The sequence below is a fragment of the Polypterus senegalus genome, chromosome 1 (genome assembly GCF_016835505.1).
Source record: "Polypterus senegalus isolate Bchr_013 chromosome 1, ASM1683550v1, whole genome shotgun sequence".
NCBI lineage: Eukaryota > Metazoa > Chordata > Cladistia > Polypteriformes > Polypteridae > Polypterus > Polypterus senegalus.
The window spans coordinates 279429673-279441721 of record NC_053154.1 but is presented as its reverse complement, the minus strand read 5'-3'; the positions used below and the strand labels follow the sequence as shown (position 1 = coordinate 279441721).

At 35.5% G+C, this 12049-nt stretch overlaps 1 protein-coding gene across 1 annotated transcript in view; it reads right to left on the bottom strand.

Annotated features, from left to right (window-relative positions):
* Positions 1-265: 265 nt before the first annotated feature.
* oga (O-GlcNAcase) overlaps positions 266-12049 on the bottom strand; it is a 52022-nt gene continuing 40238 nt past the window's right edge. The window contains exons 11-16 of the mRNA XM_039775263.1: positions 11267-11352; positions 9943-10047; positions 8751-8839; positions 7257-7449; positions 6168-6327; positions 266-2371 (exon numbers count right to left, since the gene is read on the bottom strand). Of these exons, the coding sequence (XP_039631197.1) occupies positions 2235-2371; positions 6168-6327; positions 7257-7449; positions 8751-8839; positions 9943-10047; positions 11267-11352 (770 nt within the window). The 3' untranslated portion in view covers positions 266-2234. The remainder of the gene's footprint in view (positions 2372-6167; positions 6328-7256; positions 7450-8750; positions 8840-9942; positions 10048-11266; positions 11353-12049) is intronic.

Below are 12049 nucleotides of genomic sequence, written 5' to 3'. Positions count from 1 at the left end.
CTGGGTATATTGGGAGAAGGATGCTAAGGATAGAGCTGCCAGGGAAGAGGAAAAGAGGAAGGCCTAAGAGAAGGTTTATGGATGTGATGAGAGAAGACATGCAGGTGATGGGTGTAACAGAACAAGATGAAGAGGACAGAAAGATATGGAAGATGATCTGCTGTGGCAACCCCTAACGGGAGCAGCCGAAAGTAGAAGATACATCTCTAAACACAAACATGTGAAATGTTCCACCAAGAGGACTGAACATCAAACACACAGCAAATGCTTTTTTTCCCCACTTACTTTATTTTCCTGACTGAATTATCTCAATTACATACAAATAATACATAACAATCTGTCCTATAACAAACAGAACATCTGCAGAATTTGTACAGCACTGCAGCTTTGAAACACTAAAGGAATTCCTTTAGAGATTACAATGCTTTAAAAAGATCATTGCATTCTTCAGAAAGTAACAGCACCAAATAGCATTTCCTGTAACATCACAACAAAAATGCTGTAAAACGACCCTCAATAGTTCCACAAGTCAGAAGGGAGTACACAAAAATGAGCATCAGGAGAACGTAAAGCCGGACTGGCGCAGTCGTAATGTGGATGCCGTCTACCGTCTCATACGCACATTAACAACTGTACTGTAGATGGTCAAAAAAAAAAATAAAATGAATCCTAGCTTACAGGGAGTTATAAATAATATTCAGTGATGATTTTTAAAAGTGTTGCATAAAAGGCAAACAAATGAAGTTGCTTCAGCCTAAATAATGTGAGTCAGAAACCTAATGCAGCAACTACATAAATCGTGCAGCCTTATGAGACGCCACCTCATCAAATAAGGTTTAATGTGTCATTTCATCTATTTATGTACTATGATTTCAAAACTGACTGTTGTTTAGTTTAATATGCATGGCTAATCAAACAGATTAAGTGTATCTTTAAACTTTCCACATCCACACTAATCAGCAAGTCAGCTTTTGTAGAATCTATTATTCTAATGTTAATTTAGATCTCTAGATTTAGAATTTCATGGCAAAAATTCCAAATATCAAACATATTCACAAATTCATTTCAGTTTATTGGAATAACAATTTCAAGAGGCAAGAAAGATAAAAGATGCTGTGCTGCAGGTTCACAAGATTCCAGATGTTAGATAACAATTCACATTTTTTACAAGTGGGACTCGGGTGTGTTTGCTTTGTTTTGTTTTGCTGTGTAAAGTGAATGCAAGTCTTTTCAATTTGAAGCTGTTAATCTTAGAATAAAAAAAGAAGAAATACAAAGAACTGTGACCCAGGTGAATAAAGCCAAGTCAAAGTGCTGTCCTGGATCTACTATTTATATGCAGTTGACAAATAATAAATAAAACTACAAAAAAATGTAAGTTGAGATTTTAAAACGCTATATAACAACATTTCAAAATCTGTAAGCTGTGTACTTTAAATAATTAATATACATAATTATTTATGATTGTAAGCTTTTTGGACACTGCTGCCACTAAAGAGAATGTGCAACTAAGGTTCCACGTTAATCACAGAGTTAGAGTGTTTAAGAACGTCCGAACAGATGTTGGCATTAAGACATCACTTCAGTGCTTGAGAAGCCCTTCAAACAACTGCCATTTCCAATGGATCAGCCATTTCCTGACTTTAGTTGGCGCTGACTATCACAGCTGATAAAGTGTAGGTTTCCCACTCAGTCTGCAGTTTTTGTGGCCAACGTAGATGTACAGACACTCGTCCACATCTTGTTACATACTTTGCAGCATGTCTCAGCCACAGTTGTATACGTTGAAGTGTTATTGTACCACTAACGTTCGTTTCCAGATACACACTACCACTCTGCATCGATGCTTCCTAATGGATCTGCATTTTGCAAACGTTTTTACTTTTGATGTACAGTATGAAGTGATCATTCGGAAAGTACCAAATGTATTCTCAATATTTATCATACAGTTCCTCATCCATACCTGTCAAGTCAGAGCTGTTTACTGGATATAAAAAGAAAACCATTATGCATTGCTGATGGAGTAGTGTTAGTCACCGAGTGGTAGTACAGCTTCAATTTTCCAGACTTTAGCAGTGCCAAACATGGATCCATTTTTCTACCAAAGACTCCGTTTATTAATAAAAGTTCTGTGATGAGTAGGCATGATTAAAATAAAGCAGACATATTGTGCATGTCTTGGCCTAATAAAGATTTTGTTTAGACAAAAGTTGGTAATTCACATTCATATCTGTTTATAAGCTCCTTCCCATGATAATCACATCCTTAGGAAAGCCCTCCATCTTCGCTACTTCAAAGCAGCCCAGTTTACCGTAAAAGTCCAGCATTCTCTTGTCATTCTGTCTTACTTCACAAAAAGTTCCATGGGATCCTTAACATAAATAAGGAGAAAAACAAGAAAAAACAGAAAATCTATAAGTCCATATAAGCAAAAACTTGGCCTAATCTATACAGTAGTTGCATAAAATACATGGCAGTTTTAAACATACTATACTCGTACATCAATTTTGACTGACTGGCTGTTAAAGGACAACAAGGGATGATGTCACACATATGAACATACACCAGTATACTAAGAGACATAATTCACTTTGAGTTTACGTATGTAAACAGTGGCTGCAACAATCTACATGGGCAGAATGAAATGCAATCAGGAGGGTAACTGGCCTGATGACTAAATGAACAACACGTTTACTAATGAAAGACAGAGAAACCTTAGCTTTCAAAACTACCGGAGGACTTCGATATCCCAGTTATTCTGTTAAGGAGGTGCATCCCGACGGAGCGGCCTCACATACCACTAGTAAGACTGAAGTAGTTCGTGTGCACCGATTTCATTGCTTATTCTTGAGCAATTTTTAAAGATAAAAAGGTGCTTACATGAAAGTCTTGGGTATGTTGCAAATGTGAGTTATTATTTTGTTAGTTGGGACATTACACCTCACTACAAATGTTATATGTATGGATGCTATCTGGCATCAGAAGCGACTTCTGTTGATGAGCCACTGTAGCAAAATATCTCAGTAATGTCTGTATTGTCCTTATGTACAAAATAACAGTGTGTTTCAGTTGTTCTGGGAAGCCGAAGAAGGCAAGAAAACCGAACTTGTATACAGATAGAGAAGAAGTCCAGAGGAGGGTTAACTATTAACTGGTCAAAGCTCCACATAATTTGTGTGCTCTTCTTGGTACATAAGATGGGGTAACTGTTCTAATTAGGAATCAAACAGAGTTTGAGACAATAAGGCCAGCACTGCAAGTATCCAGCTACATGCCAGTTTTCCTAGGAGTGCATTCACAAACCTTAAGCAAATGTCCCAACATAAAGATGAAGCATTTAGCCAACATCAAATGCCCTGCTGCTGTTGGGAAAACATATACAGTAGGCATAAACAAATGTAGGCCTATGCAACAAGTGTCATCATACGGGGTTTTAAAAGTCAAGATAACCTGAAGTTACCTACGGATTTTGATGCACACCATTATTATACTGAAAAACATTCAGGGAGATTTTAAAACCATTTTTGTGAGGTAGGGTAAGGGGTCTGCAACAACACATCATTTATCTACTACAACCAATTCATTTCTGCTGTATACTCCAATTTGAGAAATGTGCTCCTTATAGCAGATCTGACTTACTTCACTTTAGAACACAAATGAATATATACCATACTGTGAAGAAGTAACGTCGATTTGAAAAATAAACTTATTCTTCAATTACAGGGAGTGCAGAATTATTAGGCAAGTTGTATTTTTGAGGATTAATTTTAATATGGAACAAACACAGTGCTATCAGTCAATCCAAAATGTTAATAAACCTGAATGTTTCACAACGGAAATGTGAGTGTGAACATCATCAGGGGAATACATATGTGCGCACAATTATTAGGCAACTATTAGTGTGCAGATTTATTATGCAACTAAAGGAAAAATGAAAATTTTCCCATCTCACTTGTTTATTTTCATCTGTTATAGTGAGAATAATAAACAAACACCTCAAAATTTACAAATAAACATCTCTGACATTTCAAAAAAATCAATCAATCAATCAATGACCAATATAGCCACCCTTCTTTCCAATAACAGTCATAAGCCTTTCCATTCATGGAGTCTGTCAGTTTCTTGATCTGTTGACGATCAGCTTTTTGTGGAGCAGTGACTACAGCCTCCCAGACACTCTTCAGAGAGGTGTATTGTTTTTCTCCCCCGTAAATCTAGCGTTTAAGAAGTGCCCACAAGATCTCGATAGGGTTTAGGTCAGATGAGGAAGGGGGGCCATGTCATTATTCCTTCATCTTTAAGGCCTTTACTGGCTGGCCACGCAGTGAGAACTTCGATGCAAGTGATGGAGCATTGGCCTGCATAAAAATCATGGTCTTTTCCCTGTATCACTGTTTGAAGAAAGTGTCTTGAAAAACTGGCAGTAGGTTTGGGAGTTGATTTTGAGTTCATCTTCAATGCAAAAGGTCCAACTAGCTCATCTTTAAAAATACCAGCTCATACCAGTACCCCACCTCCACGTTGGAGTGGAGCTCTGTGCCCATTACTGATCCACAGGTCCATCCATCTGGTCCATCAAGAGTCACTCTCATCTCATCGGTCCATAAAACCTTTGAAAAAATCTGTCTTCAGATATTTCTTGGCCCAGTTTTGACGTTTCAACTTATGTTTCTTGTTCAGTGGTGGTTGGGTTTCAGCCCTCCTTACCTTGGCCATGTCTTTGAGCACTGAACACCTTGTACTTCTGGGCACTCCAGGTAGGTTGCAGCTCTGGAATATGAAAGTACTGGAGGATAATGGGTTCCTGGTAGCTTCACGTTTGATTCTTCTCAAATCTTTGGCAGCTAATTTGCGTCTTTTGTTCTCAACACGTTTCTTGCGACCCTGTTGACTATTTGCAACAAAATGTTTGATGGTTCTGTGATCACACACCAATATCTTAGCAATTCCAAAAGTGCTGCATCCCTCTGAAAGACTTTTTACAATTTTTGACTTTTCAGAGTCAGTTAAATCTCTTTTTTGGCCCATTTTGCCTGAGGAAAGCTAGCTGCCTAATAATTCTGCACACCTTGATATAGGGTGTTGATCTCCTTAGGCCACACCCTCCCTCATTACACAAATACACATCACCTGACGTGCTTAAATCCAATAAGCATTCAAGTTAATACAGATTGGAGTTGGAATATACGCATTAAAAATGATGATATGGTCAAAATACTTACTTGCCTAATAATTGTGCACACAGTGTATTGATGGAGGATTTTTTCGCTCCTCTGTGGTAGCTGTGTTACGACTCAAACCAATTAGTATGTTGTAACCACTGAATACAAAGCAAAACATGCTGCTCATTTTCTGCCAAACATTTATACAAGGCCAACTTTATAGAAATAAGTCAAATAATATACTGTGGCTTGAAATATGAAGATTTGGCAGTTTTTCGCATATTCCACATGCTAACTCTACACATTTCTTCCTAACTAATGTAACCCAGAGTGATACTGGCATGTTTCATTCTTCTGCATTGAAAGCAGTTGCTAATCACTAATCAAATCAAATTTGAAGTACACAAATCCATATTTGCACATTTCAAATTTAAACTTCTTTCAATAACTCTGTCAACATAGTTCTCAGGACTCACAGTTAGGCTAAGTAGGTTCTCCTACTCGTGCTCTCCCTGCCAACATGAGAATAAAGGATTTTTTCCTGGCAAACATACAAAATTATGAAAGCATGACAGAAGCCTCTAACAAATAAAGGTAAAGCTACTTATAAACCTACTGTCCCCCTATTTAGTAAGTAAAAAATACAAGTGTAAGAGTTTTGTCAATGTTTAAAAAAGCATCTTTACATGATTGTTTGTACAGAAAAATATATATGTGCAAAAATCATTTATGATTCCATAAGCTTACAACTTCAATTATAAGAATCCCTCTACCGGTTACCAAACTGGGTTCAAATAATACTCCAAGAACTGTCTGAACCACACAGGACTGAAAAACCACTGATTTTGGAATTCATGTAAATAATAAAAATGATACTGGTCTTTAAATTCTTACTACCTTAGATTTTTTCTCTTCTTGTAACTTTATTTTGTCATCTTGTAAAGCACTTTGTGCGACACTGTTGTATGAAAAGGTGCTAAATAAATAAATGTTGTTGTTACTTACCATTAGCTTTGAGTGAGGAGAGAAGGCAGCCCATCATGCTCTTAGCTACACTAGGATCTGTGACCTTCCAATGTATATCCACCTTAATCATTGATGGGAAATTACTTAGAAATGATTCAGGAAGGCCTTCCTGTTCCTCATGAAAACTAAGCATCATTTTCTGTAAAGAAAGTAATCATAAAATGTAGAAGTTACCAACATTTGGTGAACACCTGCAAACTTTTTAAATCACTCTCAAATATTATTATACTCAAAAAGAATAAAAAAAAAAAAACAGCCCTAATAATTAAAACATTCAAAATATGATAGAATTCTTAATTTTTAGATCATGGCAAAATCCTGAAATACTAAATTTATAACAGTTGTAAGAAAAAATGTAATAATTAAAAAACTTGACATTCACAAAATGTAATCTGCAGCAAAAAACAGTAGAAGATATGCATCTACAATACTGCACTGATAGAAGAAAGTATGTACAATTAAGATGAAGCAATATTATTGTTTATTTAAAACATACTGCAGTATCATGCTTCGCAGTTGGTTATAAATCTAAAGTGTACATTGGCTAACATTAGCCACCATTGGGTTTGGCCAGGGTGGCACAGTGGTAGCGCTACTACCTTGCAATAAGCAGGCCAGGGTTTGTGTCTGCAGTGTTGCCTATGTGGTACCCTCCTCATGTTTGGGTGAGTTTCCTCTCACAGTCCAAACACATGCAGGTCAGTTGGAACTGGGTTGCCTAAACCAGCCCGTGTGTGTGTGTGTGTTCGTTCACCCTGTGATGGGCTGGCACATCCTGCTGGTATAGGTTCTGTGACCCTTCCCTGAATAGGTGGGTTAAGAAAATAGATGGAAGGATGGATGGATGGATCTGGTCATCCATATGGTCCAGAAGCCAGAAACACCCAATGTGATCAATTTTGGCAGCAAAAGCAGTAATGATAGCCGGACTCAAACCAAACAATAAATACTGCAGCTACTTTCACGAATGACCCCAAGGTAAAAACAAAGGAACGATTCTCTTAACACAAGTTATTACTTGAAATAATAACAACAGGATTACAAGATACTAAAAAATAATTTACTGACCTCAGCCTCCGAAAGCTCCTTTTCTGAATCTGGTTTATTATATTTCTCTTGCATTACTGGGAACCAGCTTACTTTACATTTCTTCACAAATGGTTTGACATCAACTGTGCCAAGGGCGTATCCACAGATTCCATCATCATCCTCCAGTACAAACCCATAATCTGGGCTAAGGGTCAGCAATCCCCCAATCAATCTACAAATTTAGGAAACACATTAAAAACAAGGTAAAGAAATATTATGGACTGGTCACCATGAAACACTCAGCAACACTGTAGATCCCACCCAGTAATATATACAGTATTTGTAAGCAAAATGTAGGCATTCTAGTCAAAATGCCTCGGGGATTTCACATAGCCATCCCAATTACTAAAGACCTTCTTCATATTTAATCTGAGAAAATGTATTACTGCCTGGTTTGGGAGAGTCACGCAGCAGAACCATTACTGAAATGCCAGGGGAGGAACTGCTGATAAGAGAAACTCTGTAGGCATATAGTGAACAAATAAGTACTCTATATTTACATGAAATTACACCGTAGTACGAGGGTGTTGTACCATGTTAGCCATGATGGATGCAATGACAAGTCAAGTAAATTGACATCTTTTATTGGTTAACTAAAAAGATTACAATATGCAAGCTTTGGAGGCCCCTTCTTCAGGCAAGATGTAATACAAGATTGAGTTGTAATCTTTTTTAGTTAGCCAGTAAAAGGTCATTTTGCTTGACTTCTCAGAAAATTACACAAAAAATACCCTCACAGCTTCATTATAAAATATAATTTATCGACAAAGCTTTAGACATGCACTACACCATGCCCCAAAGCATCTAATAACCTTGAGACTTCAGAGATTTTACTCTTTATTGGGTATGTCTTTAAAAAATTAAGAAATCTAAACCACAGTCAACTCATAGTCCCCATCCACAACCAAGAATTCACAAAAAGACATCAACTGATGCCATTTACATCACTTGAATTGGAACCTGCTCTTTATTAAAGCCATTGAGCCACCACAAGCTTACTTGACATACTTTAACTACATTGTAAAGTCCAACTGCTGCCATATTACGCAAATTCTAGTTGAATGGGATACCAAACTTGGCAGCTGTCGTTGCTCATCTCATTGCCGATGGCGGTCAAATTACACAAACAAGAATAGCAGGTAATCAAACAACAAAAATAAGCATCCACGTGTTTTTAGAGCCCACTTAATCCAAATGCAGGTTCACAGATGCTTGGCCTCAAGTGTATGAGTGTGTACAGCATCTTCAGCTGTGTTTGGAGAAGTTTCCCAGTGTTGCCAGTAAACAAATATATTAATTTCATTTCATTTTTACAGGCGGTTACCAGTATGCACACACAAAAACTGTTTTGTCTTGCTAAGAGCATTGGAACATTTATGTTGATCACTAAGCAAAACTGTAAACTAAATATCAACTTCAGTTTTATTATAGATGGCCCAATAAGCAAGTAGAAAGCATCTGTGTTCAACATACTTATCGCCAATTAAATCAGGCTGTTCACAGAAAGGAATGTCCTCCATGCCTTCATTGTACATCTCTCCGCAGATCTTGTATACAGAAGCCTACAAATGAACCCCCAAAGTCATGGTTAGAAAATATATAAACTTACCTCTATAAATGGATAAACAATTAGACTTGCATTTGAATTTTCTTCACTTTTTTCAATGGTTTGTCAATTGACATAAAACCTCACATTTCTTCTGCACTATTTTCCTGGACAGGATGTTTTTTTTTTCCCAAAAGAAGAAGTCTTTGGTAATCAATGACATACTACTCAGGTATACTTTACTAGCTTCATATACAGTGATCATTGACACTCAAGTTGTTAGTGATTATATAAACAGCATTATCCAGTGTATAACAGGAATTATTATAATTATTATAAAAGTAAGAGCAGGAGAAGCACAATATGCAGACTTCACTGATCCTGTGTTTTGCACAGGAATGTTTATGTTTCAGCTTCTGGTTGTAAATAGGAAATAAGTGAATAGTGCGGTGATCAGATGCACAGGGAGATATCCCGTGATGGGTTTTGTAAGCACCTAAAATGTTTTCAAAGAATTTGTTCAGTATGTTAATATATTAATAGTGGTGCGACAAATACAGTTCACAAAAAACTGAAAACTGCTAATCACAATTTTGAGCAAATTTATGGCTTCAGAAATTATTTCAGCAGAGATATCTGCATGTGGTGGAATGTGCACCACTATAACAAATATTTGTTTTAAATACACAATTCAGACAATATGAATTCAAATGATGAGTAGTTTATTATTAGTGATTTGGATAATAGGCTTTAATTTTGTTCAAATGACTAAAAATTATTTACATTATGTCATTACAATAAATTATATGATGTGATAGGCCACTATTTCAAAAATATAGCTGTGTATGTTTGTTTAGATGCAAGTCAAACATACATGGCAAAGAATAAGTAACTGAAATAGCAAATTTCTAAAATAAACCACCAGTTACATACATATAGTACATTAGGTACTATATTTATGTTCCAGTGTAAAACACCACTGGTCACAATGAAGAAAATGTTTCCAAAAGAATAATGTAGTAGATCTAAAACATTTAAAACATAGCACAACTACACTGTACGTCTGTCTATTGTGCTATACTTGATAGCACATTAAATTCACTCAAAGTATTCACTAACCTCATCTTTTGGAAAATATGGCCTTATGGAGTAAATTTTAGAAGTTGGTGTTGGTGGTGGAGGCTGGTAGAAGAGGTCATTTGCACCTTCAATTGGTAATAATCGCTGTTCGGATAAAAAAAAAAAACAAACACAAAAAACAACACAGAACATTAAATTAGTGATCTAATATTATTGACTTAGTAACTTTCTACAAACATTTTAAATTTGTCAATGTACTGCTTGCTAAATAACCAAAAGGATCTGTCTCAAATGTAACATTTATGTCAAACATAACATCTAAAGTAAACAATCTTGAATAAATTAATTTGCACTCACTTTGTTATGTCATGGTAAACCAGTATAAGACAGTTTGAACAGATATACTTATTTTTATACTTTAAATACAGAAAACTAAAAAGAGACAGGCGAGGCTTGGTCTGAAAAAGGGCTGATCTAGCTTAAAAAAGATGCACTTTCCCCTGCAAGGCTTTGCAATTCGCTGCGCCAAGAGTCCTGTAGAGAAAAATAATAGCATGGGAAGCAGGTATTTGGGATGGAGAAAACAAAAAGAAGGGAAAAATAACAAAAAAGCTCCATGGACAAAAATGAATTGCAAAGACAACCCTAGAATCCTTTTTTTTCACCATATAAATTGTAATTGGATTCACTTTTAGACAAAATAAACATTTATTATTTACTTTTTTGTTGTGAATTGGATTATGAATTTCTATAGTTTCTAAAGTAAATGTTGACCATGAAGCTTTAAATGTTTAAATAAAAAAAGAAAAGGAAAAACAAAAAAAAGTAAAAATTCCTGGCAAGCTTAGGCACACAATATGACAAGCGCTAGCGCAGTGGTAATTAGCGCTGTGCTACCTGCAAAGAAATGAGATGTCATGTAAATAACAAAATTATAAAAAAAAAAGGGGGGGAAAATCTAATCACGCAGCGCTTTTGCTGGCGCTAAGGAAATGCAGCATCTCTTTAGGGCAGTTTCTGTAAAAAACAAGCTTCACATTAGTTTACTTTATTTCTGGGTTGATATCACTAAACCCTTAAAGAAATATTTTCTCAGATGGAAAAAGTGCTAGGAGATGAGACCAAATAAAAACTAACACCATTCATATAAATTACATAATTAAAAGTAATTTAATAGACAAGGTCTTTTACTTTTATAAATTAAAAACCCAGCACACTTTTGGAACATATAGATATTAAGCTTAAAATCCTTCCATCCATATACAAGCGCACCTTTAACAGACCATTCCTTTCCTATCTGTATTGGTCACTGCTGTTTGTTATTTTTTTGGAACAATCAGTTTTGAATTTTATATTTTGATACCTGGAACTCGCCTGCTAGACCGCCTCTAAAGGCCCAAGGTTCTTGGTCTCCACTTAAGAACTGTGCTGATGATTGACTACGACACCCTGTTGAGATCAGATCCAAGCGGAGAACATTATGAAGGGAAAAATAAAAACTTCTGGGGGGGGGCAATGGGGGTGTATTTTTAAATCACTCCAGAAAAAAAAAAGGAGAAATAAAAACCTTAGAAATGCCAAAAACAGTTACAGAGGAGTTGTCTGGAGCTATAATGACAACAGTTTATTATTTTCTTCTTGCCACATTTAAAATAACGGTTTAAATATTTTTCAGATCAAGGAATTCTATTCCTTAAAAAAAATTGTTAAATGGTATATTCTATCTATCTATTTTGCCATGAGCTAATACAAATATTCATTCTTTTAGAAAATCACATCAGTTTAAGTTTCATAAACTTTTGTCATTAAAGCTCCATATGAAAATGAAGTCACATTTTAAACCTTGTCTTGTCATATGTCTATTATATATAAGCAGTACCATTTTACCTAAATAAGTGTGAATATAAAAAGTAATAATTTGATTTTTAAATAAAGTATCCATATTGTATACAGGCATAGTTCTTTTGTAATGCATGTAAAATATGTGTTTTGGTAATTATAAGCAAATGCTATTTTATTTATAAAATTAATTTTATAAAAACATTTACATTTTTAAAACATACTGCACTGTATAAAAACCTAATCTCTAAATAAAACTGTGTATATAATAATCTTTAAAGTTCATCTGGTGTGTACCAAAAATAGA